At 41.0% G+C, this 21,658-nt stretch overlaps 1 protein-coding gene across 2 annotated transcripts; it reads left to right on the top strand.

The window, feature by feature from the left end:
• The first annotated feature begins 467 nt into the window (after positions 1 to 467).
• On the top strand, positions 468 to 20,508 carry LOC129203253 (carbonic anhydrase 13-like). Of its 2 annotated transcripts, XM_054817454.1 has the most exons (9): positions 511 to 678; positions 6,727 to 6,924; positions 7,287 to 7,335; positions 8,036 to 8,061; positions 10,362 to 10,480; positions 13,785 to 13,880; positions 15,023 to 15,085; positions 15,805 to 15,960; positions 18,286 to 20,508. In XM_054817454.1, exons 1-9 carry the CDS (start codon positions 648 to 650, stop codon positions 18,397 to 18,399), a joined length of 852 nt encoding a protein of 283 aa, XP_054673429.1. In that variant the 5' UTR covers positions 511 to 647; the 3' UTR covers positions 18,400 to 20,508. The 2 variants fall into 2 exon arrangements, with proteins under 2 accessions (XP_054673430.1, XP_054673429.1); XM_054817455.1 differs by lacking the exons at positions 7,287 to 7,335; positions 8,036 to 8,061 and having other exon boundaries at positions 468 to 678.
• The last annotated feature ends 1,150 nt before the right edge of the window (positions 20,509 to 21,658 follow it).

The following is a 21,658-nucleotide window of genomic DNA, read 5'->3' as shown; positions in this document are numbered from 1 at the left end:
TCCTCCCCCCGCCCCCAACCAGCTCCCAGCACGGGAAAGCTGAGCTTTCTGCGCGTGTCGCTGCTGGCCACGGTGCCAAAGCACGTGCGGGCCGGTCCCTGAAACACAGGGGTTTAAAACCAAAAAACATCTTTGTACGGCCGGTTGCGAAGGGAATTGGTTTCAGTCGCCTCGGGCCGGGGCGGGAGGGGAACACAGGGGACGCAGCAGGGCTGGGCAGCGCGGCCGGGCAGCCGTGGTCACGTCGGTGTACATTGGGGGGAATAGGGGGGAGTAACGGCAGGAAGAGACAGGTACTTCCCCGTCTTTCCTTGCCGCACAACTCACGGCACTTGCGGGAAGGTGGCTGACGGAGGGATAACAGCTTTACTCTGTTGGAGCAGTCCCTTCCGAGGCGGCACCGCTGCCCCCGGGCCGCCCCGACGGCGCTGCGCGGACGCTGGGCGGCGGGGAGCTGGGGGCGAGAACCGGTACGGATGGGCCGGGGCCGGGCTGCGCGGGCGCGGAGCGCTGCAGGCTCCTTATCGGCGCCCGAGCATCGGGGCGTCGCCGCCCGTCGCCTTCAAAGCGGGCGGCGGTGACGGCGCGGCCGCCTCTCCCGTCCCAGCCCGTCCCGTCCCGTCCCGTCCCGGCAGGAGACCAGAGCCATGCTGCACTGGGGATACGACGAGCACAACGGTAGGGCGGCAGCGGGGGGCGGAGGGCGGTGGGCCGGGGGCGGCCACGGTGCTGCCCGCGGGGCCGTCGAGGCGGCCGCTCCCGCCGCGGCCAGCGGGGTACCCCCGAGGGCACCTCCCGCAGCTGGCTTCGGCAGCTCCCGAGCCCACGAGAACGCTGAGTTAACCGAAACTCTGTCGAGGCTTGGCAACGTGAGAGCGAGCAGATTTTTGTTTCGGAGTGATGCAAGGCTGGCTGCTGAGAGAGGAGTTTCACGCGTGCAGCATCGCCTGCGAGAGTCGGGTCGGGGGTTGGCTCTGAGTTGGAAAATTGGACTGTGTCGTTCCCCGTAAGGGTTTCATTTGCTCGTCTAGTTGAATAGTTGCATGCACGTATCTGCAATTTATTAGACGGTCACACCGATCAGAGCTGCTGTATCGGCAGTGCCTTTCTGACTTCGGCTATGTTCTGCTTCTGTTATATGGTGGGAAAGACTAGGTACTAGAATTGGTCATTTGAATGTATAACTATGCACCTTAGAGGAGATGCTTTTGGATTTTGGTTGTTTCATGGTTTCCTTAATCTTGTCAGTCTTTGAAGTCCCAAGATGTGCTCATCAGCAGGCTTAAAGACTTTCCTCTGGTTTGCATTGTAAGTCATGCAAACACTGCTCCTGTGTACAGACCGGCTCACAAGTCATGCCAGTAGAAATGAAAAGTGCTTTTGTGAATTGGAGACTCGGCTCTGATAAAGTAAATGGAATAACTTACATTGTCTGTTATAATACACAGAGAAATAAAACAGCATTATAGTAAAAGGAGAAAGCTATGTGTTTGCATATACTAATGCCTATAGGAGTATGCTTCATTTATATTATTACTTGGAGTTTGGAATACTGTTTGTGCAAGTACTACCTTTCCTTCCTGGTCCTTTTGTTCAATCTTTTCTGGAGGAATATACTTTTCCTGAAAAACTGGGTGGTGGTGGATCGCAGCGATGTTGCAATGATTAGGTGTGTTATCTACTGTTGTGCAGTCTACTCTACCCCTCCCCTGAAGACGTAAATGGGTCTTGTTTTTCAAATTTGTTTCTCCATATGTTTTCCAAGAGTGCTGTGGACTTCACCTGCACAGTTCAGATAAGAAGCCCACTTTCCCTCCCTTATCCTATCCCTCCTCCTTTGCTATCCTCAACTTCTAGGAAGGGGAGGGCACCAGAATTTCTATCGGGGCAGCCCTGGACTTTTTTTGAGGCCCCATTTCTCCTATAAAACTCTGTTTACTGGCTGATAACATATTTGGGGTGGAGTTTGACTTTCTTGCTCTCCTCCTCTCCTGGAGCCCCAGCAGCTGAGGTAGGTAGTTCTTCATCAGTACATCCCCTTTCCCCCGCCTCTCACAGGAGACTAAAGGAGAGAAGCGTGGATATCCAACACTTCACTGCTCTTCCCCAGCATCACTTTTATTTCTCAGCTTTTTCTCTTTTTATGCATTTATTTTATTGGTTTTGCTTGTTGCTTGTTTTGCTGGACAACAAATGCAGATTGCTCTGATTCTTGAAAAAATTTGTTGCCCTGCATGGCCCTGAATAGTTTCCCTGAGACTAAGATTAGCTTTTGCAACTAAGGAGGTAGCAACAAAGTGAAATAAATTAAATTTGGTGCAGTCATATGTTCAAGTTGATTTCCTGAAGAGTTAGAAAGATATCTGCATTCCCTCTGAGTTCTGCATATGTTACTTGCAGTGATAAAAGCACTGTTTTTATAAACTAGGGGGAAAAAAATTGCCCCTTAGCAATAGTAACCACAACACAAATCATTCTGCGCATAAACTGTCAAATATTACACATACATGTCTGCATATGTGGTATATCTGTGTATAAGGATATGGTGTGACTGGTATACACAGAACTAAATGTTCTCCCCTACTTTGATGCACATGTTTCTGAAATGCAGAGAGGCATTATTTTATTTCTATGCAAACCTTGGCCTTTGCTTTCTTGCCACTGTTCTTGCCTCACAGTTTTGATGGTGCTTATGTATGGAGGTGTAATACTGAGATCTTGAAAACTGGCTTCAGTGTGGCATCCATCATGCATCCTTTTCTTAGCTCATCAGGGTTCCTGTGAAGAGGAGAATGTTCTCGCCCCTTCACAGAAACAGTCCTCTTAGTTAACAGGGGAACTGCCTTAGTTAAAAGACAAATCAAGAACCAATTGCCTTCAGTTTACTATTTGTTTAATAAAATATATGGAAAGTACTTACATGTGTTTTACTGCAATAATGTGTCTTGGTATAGTTACAACTATAACACTGAGGTGTTTTATAAATCAAAAGGGTTATGAAATCCTTATTTTTTCTCCTCTCTGGGAATAATTACATAATTTTGATGTCTGCTTTAAAAAACAGCACTTAATTTTACCCGTTATGAATTTCCAATTCTTTTTATTAGATCTAATCTTACTGTAACTTAATGTGCAAGTAAATTACTTGCAAACCTAACCTTATAAATTTAAGCATTTTGTGTATGATAAACTGGGCAGTGAATTTTCTCCACGAATAAACGAGGTTGTGATCCTGCAAAGGTCAGACCATACCAAACTAATAAACTTTCTGCATATAATAGCAAACTGTCCAAAAAAAAAATTCACTTTTACATATGTACTCTATTTATGCAAGTATAGAGGCTCACTGCAACTGAACCGTATTCCGTGATGTCTCCGTGAGGCTTGTTTGAAGTTAGTCTAGCCTTTTGATGAAAATCATCCCTTTTAACTCCAGCTGGGTAAAAAAGCTCTTGCTGTTAGGCGCTATAGCGAGCTGTGTTTCCTGACAAACTCATAACTGCCCTTCCTTATATCTAGTTCATGAGTTGAATGTGTGCAATGCTGGTGGGTACCATAAGCAGCAATAGTCTAATCTAAAAGTGACAGCGGTGTGTATCACGTTTGGTAACTGCATGTCCAAAATCTTCAGAGCAGATGGTTCAGGGTTTTTTGTCCTAAATCTTGGTCACAGCAGCTTTGATTGTTAAGAGCTACTAGGTAATCTCCTCTAATAAAAGAACATTTTCCCATCAGCAGGAGGGAATTTCCTAAGTTCAAAAATTGGTATATTTAATCAAGTCCCTTCAGTAAATTAAAAAAATGAAAGGAGGTGAATCAGTGTTACACATTCCTGGGTATGTCTTAAGTATCTAGAAAATTAAATTGTACATTATGTTCGGACAGAGGCATGTAATTCAGGTCCAAATTCAGAAGACATTTTCACCCTGGAGATCCCACTGGCTTAAATCAGATTGTATGACATGCATTTGAGCATTGTGTCCATGTTCTTCCAACTGTAAGGTGTTATTTTCCAGCAGTCATAGATAATGTTTGCTTTGGGATGGGGTCCATAGTGATGCATTGAGCCACAGTTTTCCTAGACTGGCAACAGTATGATAATTGTATTAGATTGCTGGTTGATAATCCAGTAAGGAATACCTCTTGATATAACCAAGTAGTAGAAAATGAGCTGAAATTTCTTGATATTTTCCTGTATATTTTGAAGGTCAGATTTCTGGCAGTCTTGTGTTACTGACAGATGTTTAATCACCAAAGTAAAAGATTATTTTGGTCATCTGAGCTAAGGACAAGTACAAAAGCAGGTACAATGTCTTTTCAGAACTGAAGTTTATGGTTGAATAATTAGCTAACACCAGAATCACAGCCTTGGGTCCTCTTTTTGGCACATTCATATTGTTTGTGAATGCAAATAATTCATATTATTTACTGTACGATAACTATACTTATTGCTGAGATAGAGCAATAGGACCAAGTAGTTAAGCACATAAATATATTTTGCCTTTCCTCAGCTTAGGAATATCCTAAGCATTAAAATGAAGTAGCAATAAGCTTTTTCTAAGCATCTTAAATCACAGCAGTTACTTAGGTATAAATGATGGAGTGGTGCTTCTTCAATTAATAAAATTGTACATTGCATCTCTAACTACAAGGTACTAGGTTCTAAACACAATTAAAATTCTATCATATGCTAAACTGCATGTAATTAAAACATTGAATAGCTTTGATGACCATTTGTGAAGTGAGAAGAGTTAAGTTTAAACAGCTTTATATTTCAAAACAGTAGGATTTTTATCTTCTGCCTTAGACGTGGATTGCTTACTGAGTTTCGCTAATGAAGTCATTAACAAAAGGACTTTTAAAAAAACCCTCAAGACTGAAGGCCCTTGCCTTTGTTCTACCAGAGATTTAAGTCTTAGGCTGGTCTTTACAAGCTACTCCTTCCCTCTTCCATTTTTTGGTGCTGCTCAGAGGAGAGCCAGGCTCTGCCGGGGTGGCTGTGCAGGCGGCTTCCCCACGGCGCCGTGGGACCCTTCCCTCCCCGATTTACTGCTGGGGCACTTGGGTGGTTTTGGCACCTGTGAGTTTCTGAGCTGCGCTCACTTCTGTTGAAGTTCAGGAAACAAAACTGACAACTTTTGATGTTAGACTATTAATCACAGCATAATAATATATTTTAATGCTTTTCTGTCGTCCTGTTTATTTAAGTGCTAAACTATCCAGAAATAACAAGCTGATTTTTAGACTGAGATCAGTTACCTTCAATATAGGGAGTTATGAGGATTTGCAGTCATGCAGATTTTACAAGATCAGGTTCTGATGCTCAGTTTTTCTTATATCCAGTCTCTCTTAGCTGATTTATTATGCTTCTTACCCATGATAAGCCTGGAGGAAAAGTGCTATGCTCTTTATAATACTGAAAGATCATTAGCCCTGAAGACATTTCCCTTTCCCCTTTCCCCTTTCCCCTTTCCCCTCTCCCTTACCCTCTTTTCCACCCTAAACCTGGTTTGCTGTCTTTACCTTATAGCAACTTACTGTTCCTATTTTTCTTCTTTGGCCTCTTTCCGCATTGTTTATTATTAAAATATGGTTCAACAATGGCACATATATTCTTATGGGGTCTCTCTGATGTTTAGTAGATAAGAACAGATATCTCACACGTCTCATCAATGAAGCTTTTCTTACTATTTTGGAATTACATTTGCCATTTTTCTCATATCCATATTGTTGATTTACTGAGACAATGCTTTTCAGCTGCCTTTTGGCTTAGCTTGCATGGAGAGGGAGGTTAACTCGAGACCACTCGTACTGATTAACAGCTTCTTTAGTCTTTTAATTTCTAGCTAATTCTTTTGAATGGTGGTGCAAGTCTGTGTCTGGAAGATCTACTGTTATTTATCAGCAGGAGGTGGTAGAAATCCAAACCTCGTGCAGGAACCGCTCTCCTGAGTGTTCCTGTTCTTTACTGGTTTTGTCAGCACTATACTAGCGCGTGTGTGCATGTGTGTGTGTCTGCGTGTGCATAGACTTTATGGTTAGTCTAGATTAACCGTAGTCTCTTTCTTGTGTTGTGACAGCTGGTTTGCAGGGTTGGTGGGTTGGGAGGAGGCGGTGGGTTGTGCAGCGATGCCTAGGTTACAGGCACTGCCATCAGGCCCCAGGAGAGTCCATGCACCGCTCAGCCTTTTTATCTTTTTATCATCTCCGCATCTCATTCAGCGTAGTCAGTAGAAGATGCATTCTCAGGTCTTTTGCAGCCAGTGACTAAGGTATAAATAAACCCTTAAAGCAGGGATTTTGGATAGGTAAGAGGTAATACCTTAAGACATAACGAGATGTGATATTAGGCAAAAATGGCATGTTAGGAATTTATTGGGGCACAGTGCCTGTTGGATACAGCATGCTTGATCTGAACAGGCATTTGTTGGATATGTCTTGTGCATAGTTGAGTCTTAACAGTGAATAAATAAATATCTACCTACTGCACGCAGCCTTGTTCAAAGGTGAAATACAGTTATATACACCATGCAAGGTAGATAAAGGGGTCCTGAGAGCTGCTGTTGCAATGTGGTGCAGCAGAAGGAGCTGAATATTTTGATCTGTGTTTTTCTGATGCATCTTTTTGAATTTAAAAGATGCAAACAAGAACAATTCAAGCAGAGTCTTCTTTCGTACAAGCAGGGCACTGCCATCAGTTTAGACTTCTCCTCCAATGCATTGCAGGGCCTGCCCACTGGAAGGAGGTTTTTCCTGTCGCTAATGGAGACCGTCAGTCACCCATCGACATCAAAACTGAGGAAACCAAGTATGATCCCTCTCTCCGTCCTCTAAATCCCAATTACGATCCGGCTTCTGCTAAAATCATCCTTAACAACGGGCACTCCACCAGTGTTGAGTTCGATGACACCGTCAACAAATCAGGTTTGTTCCTTCCCTGTTGCACTGTGTCTTCTTCCACCATTTCCTGAGTAGACTGTACATATACAGCCTGGGCATGTCTCACTGCCAGGTATGAACTCCTCGTAAACAGTAAGGCTTTGCTCCTCCGAATGAGAGATTCCTTTTTTCCCTGACTTTCAGCATGATACAATGTGGGAACATATTTGGACACGAGTTCAAGGTTGCATTTCTCAGAAAGTGCTAGGATTCCCTTTTCACAGGGATGGTTTGATCCACCCCAAACAGCTAAATAGTGCCGGCCCCCCTGTTTGAACAGTGTTGTGTACAATTTTTCAAATGCTGCTCTCTCTCACTGCAGATGAATCCTTTGTGTCTCATTACAGGTTCATTCCAATCGAATCGCTCAAGTCTCTTATCTGACTTTAGCTGCAGGTTTGGTTACATATTTTCTCCCTTTTTTACCATCCATACCTGGACTTCTTGTGTCAGGAAAGAGCCAATACAGAACAAATGAAATATATCCCATGTGATCCTTTTTCTTCTCTGAAAAGAGTTATTGTCCCAGTCTTTTCTAGGAGTATGTAGCTTCCCTTTTTGAAAGCAATAATCCTTATTTAGAAGTTCTTATTTAGTCTTTTTAATGTTAGTGCCTTCATCTTTAAAACCTTCTCTTGGATGGTAGGCAAGCTAGCACACCTTGCCTTGAAACTGTAGAAGTGCAGTTTCTACGAGCAATAAAATCCTCTTGTGGTTGCGTGAGGCTTAGCTGAGGATCCAAGCCCATATGGTACATTGACAAGGGTCAAAGCCAGAGGTGGACTACTTTGTCATCACCTTGTCCATTAGTCCTGAGGAACTACTGGCTTATAGTGGGAGAGACCTAGATGGAGACAACATCATACTTTGCTTTCCCAGACAGTCTTAGTTTAATTCTTAAATTTCCTGTTAATACAAGTAACATTGGATGTTGCCTGAAAGCCATCCGCTGACCATCAGTGATCTGGTCTGACCTCGTGTGTGTCAGATGCCATGGGACTTCCCAGAATTAATCTCTGCTTCAAGCCTAGTAGGCGTGGGTGAACTAAAGCACATCTCTTAGAAAAACATACAATCTTGATTTCAAAATTTCCAGCGATGACGAACCTACCACAGCCTTTGGTAAGTTGTTCTAATTGTTAATTACCCTCACAATTTAAAAAAAAATTGAAATCACACTTTATTTATAGTGTGAGTTAGATCAACTCAGCCTTTAAACTCTTTTTTTTTTTTTAAAGTAATAAATATGAATGAATACACCAAGAACCTCTTCCACTTTCTAACTCCATCCATGAAGTGACAGGGCCTGGACACAGTATTTCTGTAGGCTTACACTGGTACTAAAGCAGTGGTAACGTGATCCTCTTACTGCTTTCCTCAGGCCATATCTCCAAGGATATAGTTCATGTCATGGCAAAGCACTGACCGATTTTGATCAGATAATTAACAAATGTAATACCCAGTTTCCTTCAGGAGACTCCATGTCTTCTATGTATGGACTAGATTCTTCAGTCCACATACGTGGCTTTACATTTTGGTTTACTCCTTCCTTATCAAAGAATTCAAATCCTTCTGTATCCATAAACTGAGTTATTCAATATTTTCCCTAATATTTGCCACTGACAAACTTTATCAGTAATGTTTTTGTTTTCTTTCAGGTCATTGATCAAAAAATACTGAATTTTCTAGGGCCAAAATTTGGCCTCTGGGGCACCCCTGTGAAGTAAGCACTCCTGCCATATGGTGGTTTTCTGGAAAAAAAAAATCAAACTAATTGGTACTAAATACACTAGCATATTTTAATAAATTATTAACTGACTTCCATATGAACTATTTCTTCACTTTGGCCAGCATTGAAACTGGGCTGTCAAGTCTGTAACTGTTTGTGTAATTCTGTTTATCTTTGGTACCATATTAGCTCCATTCTCTGAAATTGGTCTAGTGATGTTTCAAAGACCTCTTCTTCCAGCTCTTTTCAAACATTGAGATACTGATATTTGCCTTAAATAGCTTCTGACTAACCTCTTCCTGAATTACTGTTGGAATGGAAGGGTTTTACCATCACTGTATGATGTGGTACAAATACATCATCAGGCCATTTTCCACATTTTTCAGCAGAAGTATTTCATTGAATGCCGATGCATTTCTACGTAATTGTTTTCCCTTGGCCAGTTAGAACACTGATCTTTACACATGTCTAGGATCATTTGCCTCCAAGTTTTCAGTCCTTGAAAGAAGGAGTTTGTTTTAGGAGTGCCACTTCCCCAGCCCCTTTGTTCACTTGGTTTGTAGGCTCTGTAAAAGCATGGTTTTGAGTTGAAGTTGCAAGGAGGTCAAATGTTTTTCCCCACAGATAAACAGTTCCAGTTCCTTTTCATTAGCCAGGCTACTTGTGTTAGCAAATAGGCAACTTAAGAAATTCTTCTTTTGTCTTTATTTGGTGGTATTTTGTTCCTAACAAAGTTTAGGTTTTGGACTAAACCTAGAAGAGAGAAAAAAATTTACTATTGTCCTCCCCAGTGCTCTTAATTGAAAAGCCATCCAGTTAAAGCTCCCATCCTTTCCCCTTAAAATCTCTATAATGAGCCAGTAAACCAGCCCAGCCTAATTCCCAAACCCTGAGAGGAGATACAGAGATGGGAGAGTGGGGCGATTTGTTTTGCTGCGAATAAGGAATCTTTCTGAATGTGATTCACGTTCAAGTCTCTGTGCAGAGATGTTTTGGTTCCAACTCTGATCAGCAAAAGACAAGCACCTGCAAAAACAAAACAATGAAAAGCCCACCCATATGCCTGTTAACCTGAAATAAATGGCCAGTTAAGTGTCAGTAATATTGCAGTAGTACAATGCATATGTAGTGTTGGGGTTTTTTTATTTATGTTAATATATGCTCCTTTTTCTCAGACTTCAATCTGATGTAACTGGTTCTAGTTTCAAATGAAGGAAAAAGCCTTGAAAAATTTTTTTAAGCACCAGCTACTTTCCTCCAGATTTCAAAGAGAGAAATTCTCTTCACATTGTATTTCTCTGATCCTCCCCTGTATTCACAAAACCTGTATTTTAAGGTTAATTTCTCAATGATTCTTTTAAATACATTCAGGAGAGGGAACCACTTGCAAAATAGAAGTATTTGCCCATCTTCTGAGAAACATCCAGCCCATAGCAAAACAAACCTGGTGATAGCAACATACCCTTTAGTGGGCCGTAACCCACTAAATCTACACATAAATGCAATTTTGAAAGTCATATCCTGGACAAGTGAGGGTTTCTGTAGAACTTCAAAGAAACGGGAAGCCATCTGAGACAGCTTTTGAGAAGGAGTAGGGGACTGTCAGAAGACCGAAGCCTGGTGTGAGGTTAGAGGATGTGGGTAGCAGCTCCCGTTCCCGCAGTGAAGCCTTTCCCTCTGCTTGGGTTTCCAGTGCTGACCGGGGGGCCGCTCAGCGGGACCTACAGGCTGCGACAGATTCACTTCCATTGGGGGTCCAACGACGAAGCCGGCTCCGAGCACGCAGTGGATGGGATGAAGTACGCGGCAGAGGTAAGGCTTTACATGGAGTCATCTGTTCCTCTAAGCTTGTGACTAGTTTTCCGTTGTAAGAATGATGTTGCCCCTCCTCTTCCCGCTTTTCATTCTCCCCTCATTTTACCGAAAGACAAGAGGTCTTCCTGAACTGTTGCATGTTTGGTCCTTTCTCAAAAGAGGACGTATTTGAAAGCTTTGGAGAGGATTAAAAAAGGAGTACAGAAGACAAGAGCTTGATAAGAGCAAGATTTAATATTCAAGAGTTATTTTAAACTGTCTTTCACTGTCTCTTCCTTGGAGAATATTTTCAAAGTCAGCTTCAGTCGCAAACCACAGAACTATTTGATTTGGGGCCTGTGCAGTGTAGAATTTATGCAAGACTTAGGAGTGTTGCATTTTGTGGTGCGTTTAGCAATGTGACGGTTATGACTTTCTTTGGGAACCGCACCTTAATATGTGTGGGGTGCCTGCTGTCTGTGGAGGTACTGCGTTTCAGAGGAGGCGGCGTGCTGCAGGGAGAAGGGCATCGTCTGCCCTGGCACGGAGAGTTCGCTCCTGCTCTGTCTCCTTCGGTGCGTTCCGAGTAGTCTACAGTAAAAAAGTATGCAGTATCTGATTCCTCTTTGCAAATGGAAGTAACGTGGAGTATATTGATGAGACGGAGATCTTTAACAACAAATAGTTCAGTGAAGAGGTTTCTGGGGTGAAAAAAGAAGTTAAAAGTATAAAAATAAATGGTAATGGACAAATAAAAGACATAATACTAAAGAAGAAAAAAAATTAAATGTATGCACAGTGGTGAGATCGGATTTTACTGGAAATGCTATAAGAGATAGTGGTCAGAAAAAAAAAAAACAGTTTTCTAACACTAATGGGGAAAAGTGACATTTGCAGTGTTTAAAGGCTTATGTTTTCCACAGGAACCAGGTGAGATGGAATATAAAGAATTAATAGAGGTGCTTTAAAACCATTAAGTACCAAAACCAAATTTCTAGCTGAGAAAATATATATATGTTTCCCATCTAAGAAACCAAATGGAAGGAGAAAATATCTCTGAATTTCTAGCCAGTCTAAAAACCTTTCCGTTACCTGTTGGTTGGGTAACCCTCCACAAGAAGCTCTCTAGATGGCATTTTGGCTTTGAGATAAGAAATCCCGAATTAAGATCAAAGCTTCTGAGCACTGTTCACATGAAAGAAAGTACTTCAGAAGGAGACGTGAAGATGGTTTCAGTGCTCACCTTCATAAGGAAGATGTGTCAGTTTTAAAGAAAAAGCATCGACCAAGTCGAAGAAAGAATTAGTGTACAGGTAAAGAAGACTGCAAAGTTCAGCCCCCTTAATCCCACCGGGAAGCAGAAGGGATCCATGGCTCCATTGTTTCTGACATCGTATGGTCTGATCAAGGTCGCTTCACAAGCTGCAGTGACAGAGCGGTGGTAAGACGGGATATATTCCTTAAAGAGAAGTCACAAGCCGTTGAGAATGGGGCTGTACCCAAAAGTGTTTCACAGCTCTGTTTGTTTGGGGGTTTTGGTTTTTAGGGAGGTTGGTTTGGGTTGTGGTTTTTTTTTTTTCCTTTGGCAAAGCTATGAGGGAGTGGGAGTGGGCTTTATTTAGCTGTGGGAATTTTGCTTTTTGTTCTTTGTTGGTTTTTTGCCTTTTTTAAAATCCACAATAAAAGTCAATTCTGACTGAGAGTATCTGTTTCCTTTTTGTGTATGTAAAACTGTATTCGTTTAAAAGTTGTTCAATGTAGCTTCTGTGAACTTATAATAGTGAGTGGTGTAGGCGCTATGAGCTCCAGGATACTAATGGATCTGAGAATGGTTTAGTGGACTGTGTTTTCCTCCCGGTTTAATTTATAATATTTTTAGCAACTTTCCTTCAAGGATCTCTGAAGCTGTGAGCCAGCATGTGTTTCATCGTCAGCATACATGTATTATTACTGATTTCAGTGGGATTCCTGGAAGTAATGTTTTGGCACTTTAGAGTCCAAGTGCTTAACAAACATTAATTATACCCTGTAACACCAAGTAACAGCTCTGTTTTGCAGATATGGAAAATTAAAACTCATAGAGGTTAGGCAAAGATTGAGCTTTAGAGTCAAAATCTTCACACTCCTAGATTCATATTTCAACCACACAGCTATGTTGTTTCCCATAGAAAGCCTTTAAAGCAAGTTCCAGCTCTCCTAAGTTGCTCTTACATTAGCGGTCTTGAAGTGCTGTCTTCCAGAAGCAAGCCTTTTTTTTTCAGGGGTTCATCCCAGTTTAAGTTACTTGGTGGAGCTGCTTTTCAGCCCTCAAAATCTGAAAAGATGGTCACCAGTTTTAGAAAAGCCAGTCCCATGCCCTGTCTCTGACCCTGTCTTTCCTTGTCTAAAAACTATGGGTAGTAAGATGTACTAATCCACTGAGGACTTCCGAGAGTAATCAATGTTTGTGAAGTACTTAGTCTTAAGCGCTGTGTGAGTGTTTGTGCTCTCTCCAGTTTGGCAGTCGGACCTTTGCTCAAGGCTGGGACGTCCTGGTGCTTCCCGGGAACCAGCAGCTCCCGCTGCAGAGCATGGCCAGGATTTAGGAAACCTGGCTTAGCAGGAGGGACAGAGGTGGTATGGTGGTAGACATCACAAGCTTTTCCTTTCCCCACCTGGCTAGGTGGTGTCTTTAAGCTGTTTAAGCAACTACCACAGGACAGGGCCAGAATAATGCATGCTGGAAATGCAAATGCTCAAACTTGAGATATTCAAGCTGCTTGTAATCATAGAAAATGACATTTGGAAAGTATCAAAAATGAAATTTTGATGTTCAGCTTAAACTAAACGAGAGAAAAGGGGTCAGTGCAAGTTTAACGTGTTCCTTTGCCTGTTTTCTAGCTATTTATGTGGCTGATTAATGTTACTGAAAGCTTGACTAAGGAAAAAGAGGAGCGAAAGACTAATGACATCCTCATGATTTTCAATTACTTTTTAAAATCAGCTGTACTAAAAATGGATTTAAAAGCTTTAGTTATATAACCATGGGATATCTTGTCTTAGCTTCTCTCTTCAAAATCTGGGGACCCAACAGCAGTTTGCTAGGCACTGTGGTGTGCTGATTGCTGCTAAATTTTGAATAATCCCAGCCACTGGAAATGCTTTTGCCATTTGTATGAACTACGTATTTACCAGTTTCATAAAATATTTGCATTTAGGAAACCGAATGCCTCTGAATACAAAAGAGTGAAGTTGATTATCAAAACCAGTAAAGTTGTAGTATTAATTTGTGATTATTTGAGTTCAGCGGGAGTTGATGCTGTCCGTGTCTCTTGCTTTTCAGCTTCATGTGGTCCACTGGAACTCAGAAAAGTATTCCAGTTTTGTTGAGGCAGCTCGTCAGTCAGATGGATTAGCAGTCATGGCTGTATTTCTGAAGGTAAGAAAAGAATGCCTCAGCCCTCCTAGTAAGTCTGCATTATGAGCTCGAAGGGTTAGTGGTGATGGTATCATTATTGGTAAAGAGATAGTCATTTTATATGGGCATGAAATTATACTGTTTCCTCATACTGTTTGCTTTCCAGTTTAGAAAGCTGTGCTTCCTTGAAGATTAAAAATATCGGAATAACAGATTTTCAAGACAGTGAGATTCTTTAGTTTGCCTAGTCTGCACTCCTGTACAACGTAAGATGTGGAACTTAATTCAGCTGCCCCTATATGGATCCCAATAACTTGTGCTTGACTAATGGATTTCTTTAGGAGGGTGATCTGATTTGGCTCAAATGCTTCTTTAACAGTTTGTTTCTGAGCTGACAGTTTCTTCTGAAAACTCAAAAAAACCCCCCAAACCCACCCCAGAATCTGGAGGACTGCCTTGTAATTGTTACACACTTCTTTGCCTCCTGCACGTATCCTGAGATGAAATGCAACTCTTGCAACAGCTTCATTGAATTCTGTACGGAGAAGCGAATGGAGAATTCGCACAATCTGTGACAAAGGATAGGGCTTTGGTCAAATCTGTAGTTTCTGCCTGGCTGCCACAGCTTCCTGGGCACAGCTGGTGCTGGCGCAGTCAGTAAGCTATTACATGCAGCAGCTGCAAAGAACTGCTTCAGTAATTCTGTCTCTCCGGTTTACATTATAATGATGGCAAGGAAAGTTTCACTGGATTTCTTAGCACACAGATTCTGCTTGGACTACATGAGAGTGATGTTTTCACTGCTTTAAGCAATTTACATTTCAGATGTAAGCCTGAAAATTTTAATATCCTGCATATAAAACATGAAAAATAAATTGCTTTTATTTCCCTGCAATGTAAAGCTGTGGGTCTTTTGTAGCTGAAATAATTACTGTGAGTAGCCAGAAAAATACTGTGAGCAAGGGAGTGGATGTTCTTTACAACCAGTACTATTTCTAAGGACCAGCTAGTCACAGGCTCGTACTCACAAAATCCATCAGTTCTCACAGTCACTTAGGTAAAGTTATATAAAAACGATTTCATTATTCATTTGCTTTTTGATGATTTATCATTGCTGTTTTTCTCTGGACCTCAAGTATTTGGTTTTTCTCTGCTGTTAATAGATTGGTGAATGCAACCCTCAGCTGAAGAAGATTACTGACCGCTTGGACACCATCAGAATCAAGGTGAATGAATGTTTCTAGAAGAATACTAATACAGGTGGTTGCTTTTGTTGTTTTGGGTTTTTTGGTAACCTGGCTGCTGCTGCCTTCACCTTCATGTTCCCTAGTCCCTAGTTCCATAGCTATCCATATCTAAGTCTCATTTGGGACAGTTCAGGAGCATTCTTGTTAGGTAAAGTTGAAAACTAAGCAGACGAAGAATAATTTTTATACAATAAGAGATCAGAGGAGAAAGCCAATTCCTCACAGAACTTGACAAATCTGGTGCTATGAGAATATTAACAGGAGAAGAACATACTTTGTGGAAAGCTGTGAAAAAGATGAGGGACAGGTTTCCTCCCGTTTTGCTGAGGTATAGGGTGAGAAATAAGCTATTGTTAGAGAGAGATCAGCCACGGCCATTTGTAACTATGGGGAGCCCATGCTATCACGATGCCTGTGATGGCGTCCTTGCTAGCAGCAAAGCTGTCACAGAGGTAAGACCTCATCAGAAGGGCACTGGCTCACCTGCTGTGATCATCCAGGATGTTGCCAGCCCAGCTCATAGTGGAACAAGCCCTGCCTCCTTCGGCGTGATTTATCTTGGCCTCTTGCTTTTAAATAATACTGCCCCATTTTTTTTCTTCTTTTTAACTTTGTGTAAGAAATAATTTTCTAAATATGTTTAATCTAGAACCACCATGAGCTTTTTTTTTTTTTTTTTTTTTTTACCTTCTTTGCAGGGTAAAAGAGCACTATTTACAAACTTCGACCCTAGCTGTCTGCTTCCCAAGTCCCTGGATTACTGGACTTACTTTGGCTCCCTCACTGTTCCACCTCTTCTTGAGAGTGTCATCTGGATTGTTCTGAGAGAGCCCATAAGTGTTTGTTCTGAACAGGTATTTTTTTGATTTTTCACTGCTGTAGAAATGTTGCTTTTGTAAGACTTGAAATTGTAAATGCCACTAAAAAAATGTATTTTTTTGCAGACCACGGCATTGCATACCTTTTCAAATTTTCAAAGCACAAAATGTGTCTGTCAAATTTATCCTGACTTCTTGTTGCCTTTCTTTGTGTAACAGCTATTTATTGTCCATTTTTAAAAAAAGAATCTGCATACTCTAAAAGTTAACAGTCAAAAATTATCCACAAGGAACTTACAGAAAAAAGGTTCTGGTGACACTTAGAAATCCTGAAATTCCACTTGATTTGATTATTTGCATATCCTGCTCAAACCTCTTTTCTAGCATTTTTATTTGATAGATCAATAGTAAATTTATTCTTGCATTCCAGATGTGTAAAACTTGTTGAATTTACTAGCATAATGAAAAGCAAGTACAACTGTAATAAGTTGGGGTTTATGTTAGGCTATCTTAGGAAAAGTGTGAAACCATATAAAGAGTCTACTGCCATTTCTTGTTCAATTAAGCTTCATGCTATATGTTAATGTTGTAACAGTGACACCCAGTGGGCTGATCATCTTAGGTATAAAGAGTTTTTCCCACTGCAGACACTGAAGTATGTGAGATCATAGCTTCTAATATTGGATGTTGATAAGTACGTCACCTGCAATAGGTTCAACTGTAACCCTTAAGATTTTTGTACGACAGCTTTTGTCTCATTCCTGCTCAACATTACAAATACCTCAGAAAATTCAATACCCTAGGCCACATACTCAGCAGAAGTGGTCACTTCAGTCTTTGTGCAAAATGTTAAAACAGTACACCGAATGGGATGTTTGTTAGTCAGGAGACCTCAAATTCTGTTTGTGACTGATTTGAAGTCGTGTATTTCCTCAGCGTGTGCATTTTTCCACCTGTATCTCTTCCCCACTTCCCTCTATCTGGCTTTGTAAGACTCGCTGCAGTGTGGATGGATCCAGGACTGAAAATTTGTGTTAAGACATCAACTTCCCAAAGACAAGGCATTGTTCAGGTTCAAAGGTTCTTATTTGGGCTAATCTGTAATTAATACATTCTAAAATGTGAAATGCTGTATGCAAACACAGGTGTTTGTATACAGTTTGTATGTCTAACAGGTTCAGAGGACATGGTCTGGGAAACAATGTCAAATACAGTGATTCTTTACGAGTCATTTTTCACAGACTGAAGCTGTATCTTATGTATTAAAGTATAAATGGGCTATGTTCTTATAAATATAAGCATGCATGTAGCTAAAAGTGTTTGCTTCCAGTAATGTCCACCATTGTAATTGATCAATCATCACCATGACTGATACTGTTTTGCCATTTAATTTTATTCCTCCAGTTTGTATTTCTTCGGAGCTTTACAGTATACTACTTACTTCTTCGTGCGTTTTTCAGGTTGAAAAAAATTAAAAATAAAACTCACAGGGAGCCTGAATTACAAATGTTAGCTTTAAAATGGAGTGAAGTGAGATAGTATTGACTTTTTTTGCTCTTAATGCGATTAAGATGCAATGTGCTGTACAACTAAATGTTCTATTATAATGGAAAGATTTTGGTGCTGTCCTACCTTTGCTAACCTAGGAGAAAAATAAGGTGGTATATAGAAATAGTAAATATTGGAAATATTAGAAATTAGACAAAATACTAAACTTCAGGTCAGAAATCAGACTTGGATTTCCCAAGGTTTAGACATGGAGCTTTTATCTGGGTTTCTGCTGAGATCAGCTTAATCTGAGCAGTTTATGCTGAGGTATGAATAACTGCTTGTTCTGTGTCTTCACAAGGGAAAAAATTTTAATCTCTCTTGGTTTGAGTACATGTTTAATATATGAAAAGTGCTAATTACAGAAGCTTTCTATAGCACCACACCTACTATTCCAGGTTAATTGTGAATATACTCTTCGAACAAGAAGATGTACACAGGTGCACATAAGAAATCTAATTTTTGGCATGAAACATTCCAGAATCTCCAAACTATAAAATCAAACTAAAAAATACAAAAAATCCTGGTTTAGATCAGGTTATGGAAGACAAAGTGTGAATTTAGGAAAGAAGTAATCCTTATGCGCAGTTTCATTCTGACACGTGTCTTGGGAGATTTTCTCAGTAGTCGCCGTTTTTCATTTGCAAGGACAGAAATGGTGAAATTGCCATTCCCCACATGCCATAGAAAAATACAATTCCATTCTTCCTGGCGGAAAAAAGGTGACAAGTATCTTTAATATTTACTGCATGCTTTCTCATTAGCATGAGCGTGAGGGTCTTTTGCTGAACCTTATGTCTCTTTTGATTGCAGCTAGCCAAATTCCGCAGCCTCCTGAGCACTGCTGAGGACGAGGTCGCCTGCTGCTTGCTGAGAAACTACCGGCCTCCCCAGCCTTTAAAGGGACGAGAAGTCAGAAGGAATTAAAGGAGTAAAGCCAGAGTAGTCTCCCTCTGAAACAAAAGTCTGAATTTATTTTAATAGTTGATATACTTTGTGATTTTTAATTTTTTTTTTTTGTGAGTTGTTTTAACAAATAGGTGTTGTTTTATTACTGGTTACCGTACAGTCATTTCTCACAGACAAGTATGTCCTGAGTTGTTGCAGGTTCATCAATGTTAACAGGTCTGACTGTGTGTGAGTGCGTTGGTGTGGGAGCATTGAGGCGTGAGCATTGCACGTACAGCAGGCTGTGCTAATCGTAGGGGTCAGATGGGGTGCAGGAGTTGCCCAGAATTTGCCACCAAATTACTGAACAGGTTCCCTGCTATTAATGGCAGTAAAGGATGTTCTGGGATTATTCTTATGGTCTCTAACATAACATTTAGCTTCTATATAAGACTTCACACTGTAATTCTCAAGAAAATAATATTTCAAGGCTGATATAATTTCATTGCTGACTTCTGCAATGCTATGCTTACCTTCCTACAAAAAGCAGTAATGACTAACAGCATTTAAATAAAACAGAGATTAATATCATCCTGTTATTCTGACTGCTTCATAGCAGTAATGATGTACTGATTGTATTTTGGGGTTTTTTTTAAAGCAAATAGTAAGGATTTTGTATATTGCAGGATCACGTCAGGTGGATTAGGTATTCCTGAATTCCACCACGTACAGTGATGAAGTTGTCCTGAAACCTGAAAACTGCAAGGTGGAAGGGCACAGAGGGAACTGTTTGTTCCTAAATCCAGTCTGTTGCATTTGGTGAGCAGTAAGGGACTGTAACACTATCTCCGTGTAGCATCAGACTCCTACCACTTAAAATCAGGAGGCAGGGGTAGCTGTTGCTCCAGACAGTCTCATACTAGGCACGTTGCACGCTGCGGTGTGAAACACATGCTGCCTACCTCACATCTTGCAGTGGAGCACAGCACTACTCAGGTATGTAATGTCTCCTAGGTACTGGCTGAAGTTCTGCTGTCATAGCTGAACGTGAGTGGTTGCACTTACATTCCAAGACCAAAGATAGCAGTTAGAGCAAGCCAAAGAAATCAGAATCAAGTAAATATCTAATAAAAGATCAGCCCTCAATAGCAATGTGTTGAAATGCCTGTCTTTATGAATTGACTCGAGCCTGTGTTTCTCTCAGGAGCTTTTGTTATCTGAATATACTTCTTTGTTTTACGCCAAATTTGTTATTTTTAATGAACTTGCCATAGGATGTAGCTTAGTATAGGATTAGATTTACCCTCAGACTGTGAGAACTACATAGTGAAAACCACCTGAAAGAGGCAGCTAGAGATTTCATGGGCAGCACCTACCACAAATCTCTGTAGTACTTCTGACCAACTCATCTTCCATGCCTGCTCTCCATGAATTTGGGGTTTTTTTATAGGTTTTATAGGCTGTGCCTTTTACCTCAACAGGTCTTTTGATCTTAGATGGAGAAACATGAGGGAAATCGCAGTCAGGATTGACTTTATATACCTTCTTATAACTGAATAAATTAGACATAGAGACATAGGTATTTTAGCTTAGTTTATGATAGGTGGATTTTTTTGTTTTCTCCCCCCAGAATATAGCTAATATAGCTGCAAGGCCTCTCAATGCCTTCTGAATGTTTTCTGAAGGAAAGAACACAAGTAGACCATGAGAGAAATAAAAGGCATTTGGCAGCGACAGCAGGTACAAGTATTAACCAAAGGGGAAAAACCTGAAGGCACTTTTTTTTTTCTGGCGTAGGGAGAAGAATGCAGCTGAAAAGATCTCAGGTTGGTTCTTTCTGAATGAGGATGTCTGGAAAGTGTGCATGGAGAGAGCAGGAGTGTGTTGCGTGTTTTCACACCCTTTTTTAGACTTAGTGTTGGATCTGATATGTTTCCCTGTCATGTGAGTAGCTGCAGAACATGAACAAAATGTTTACAAATTACAGGAAGGCTATAAAGTTTGTTTGCCTCAGAAGAGAAAGTAATAAGGCTACTGCTTCATAACAGAAACAAAAGTTTTACATGTTTTTTACACATTGAAAACAGTGGAGTTGATCCAGTGCTTTGATATTTATAAGGATTTTATCAAAATAAAAAATGGATTTTATGAATGTGTCTTGTATTTTCTATTGACGAGATTAAAGTTTTACAGAGAAGGCTGCAGTTTTATAACTAGTGCCTGCAGCTCTAGTTTTGGAAAAAATTGTCACCCCTCATTTGAAGTCTGTCTTTGGGCGGTGTAGTATTAGGTATCTTTTTTTACGTCTTTGGCAGTGGTAAGACATGCAATCAATTGTGCATAAAGTTTCTCATTGCACTTTTTTGAACTATTGACTATTTTTAGAGTTATGCACATACGTTTTTGAAGAAGACGTCATTCACGGTAATTGTCCTAATGTGGAGATGCCACGTTCACGTTAGATTGACATAGCATGCTACTGCATCTGGGCCGAAAGCTAGTGGTGGTGGCATCTGAATAAGACTAGAAATGCTCAGTTGCCCGAAATCCTTTGGGAACAGCTTCCCAGGTTATCCATCTGCTGCAACTGTAAGGTGAGATCATGGACCCAGCCTCAGCTCTGAGCACTTGGTTCTATCCTCAGTCACTAATTTACTCTATGCCAAAGATGCGCTCAATCTCAGCCAGATTACATGACGTGCTCCTAGGGAATTAAAGCTCAAATGTGGGCTCCGTGCCGTACTAAGATGACTGTAGAGCAAACAAGGCTAAAATACATCATCACCCCCCCCAGCTACAAGGTCTCTTTGATCAACCGTGCACCCTCTGACATGCTTGGAGCCTTTATACTAAGAAGAATGAAATGCTCAGTGACCAAAAAACACGTAGGGTACTTGCTGAAAATAGTAGCTGTCAAGAATTGTATATGGCTGGATGGTTGGTCACCCATAAACTTATTCTCAGAATTAAATAAACTGCAGTAGAGCCTAGGGGTCAGCTCTGCTGTTTTTGGCACACGAGGGAAGCAGCGTGCTCTGTTGTGTTTATAGCCTTTGCAAGTCATGCTCATGATGTCTTTCATGTCGCAAAGAGAGGTTAACATCAGCTGGGAATTTTCTTTACATCAAAGAAAAAACCTGGGAAGTAGCTGTCCTTCCTTGTGGAGTACAGTGGGCTGCAGATCAGGCAGACATCTGCCATACAGCCACTTGCTTGTGCTTTCCCTGCCCCTTCAGAGATTTGTCTCTCTGTTGCTTCAGACAGGACTTTGCTGGCCTTCCAGACACGAACTGGGAGC

The sequence above is a fragment of the Grus americana genome, chromosome 2 (genome assembly GCF_028858705.1).
Source record: "Grus americana isolate bGruAme1 chromosome 2, bGruAme1.mat, whole genome shotgun sequence".
Classification (NCBI taxonomy): Eukaryota; Metazoa; Chordata; class Aves; order Gruiformes; family Gruidae; genus Grus; species Grus americana.
The sequence above is the reverse complement of the archived record's forward strand: the minus strand, read 5'-3'. Positions and strand labels throughout refer to the sequence as shown.

Coding starts and splice junctions, on each gene's coding strand:
- LOC129203253 (XM_054817454.1), top strand. CDS start 648: ATGCTGCACTGGGGATACGACGAGCACAACG. Junction 6,925..7,286: donor TGACACCGTCAACAAATCAG/GTTTGTTCCTTC, acceptor GTCTCATTACAG/GTTCATTCCAATCGAATCGC. Junction 15,086..15,804: donor TGGACACCATCAGAATCAAG/GTGAATGAATGT, acceptor CCTTCTTTGCAG/GGTAAAAGAGCACTATTTAC.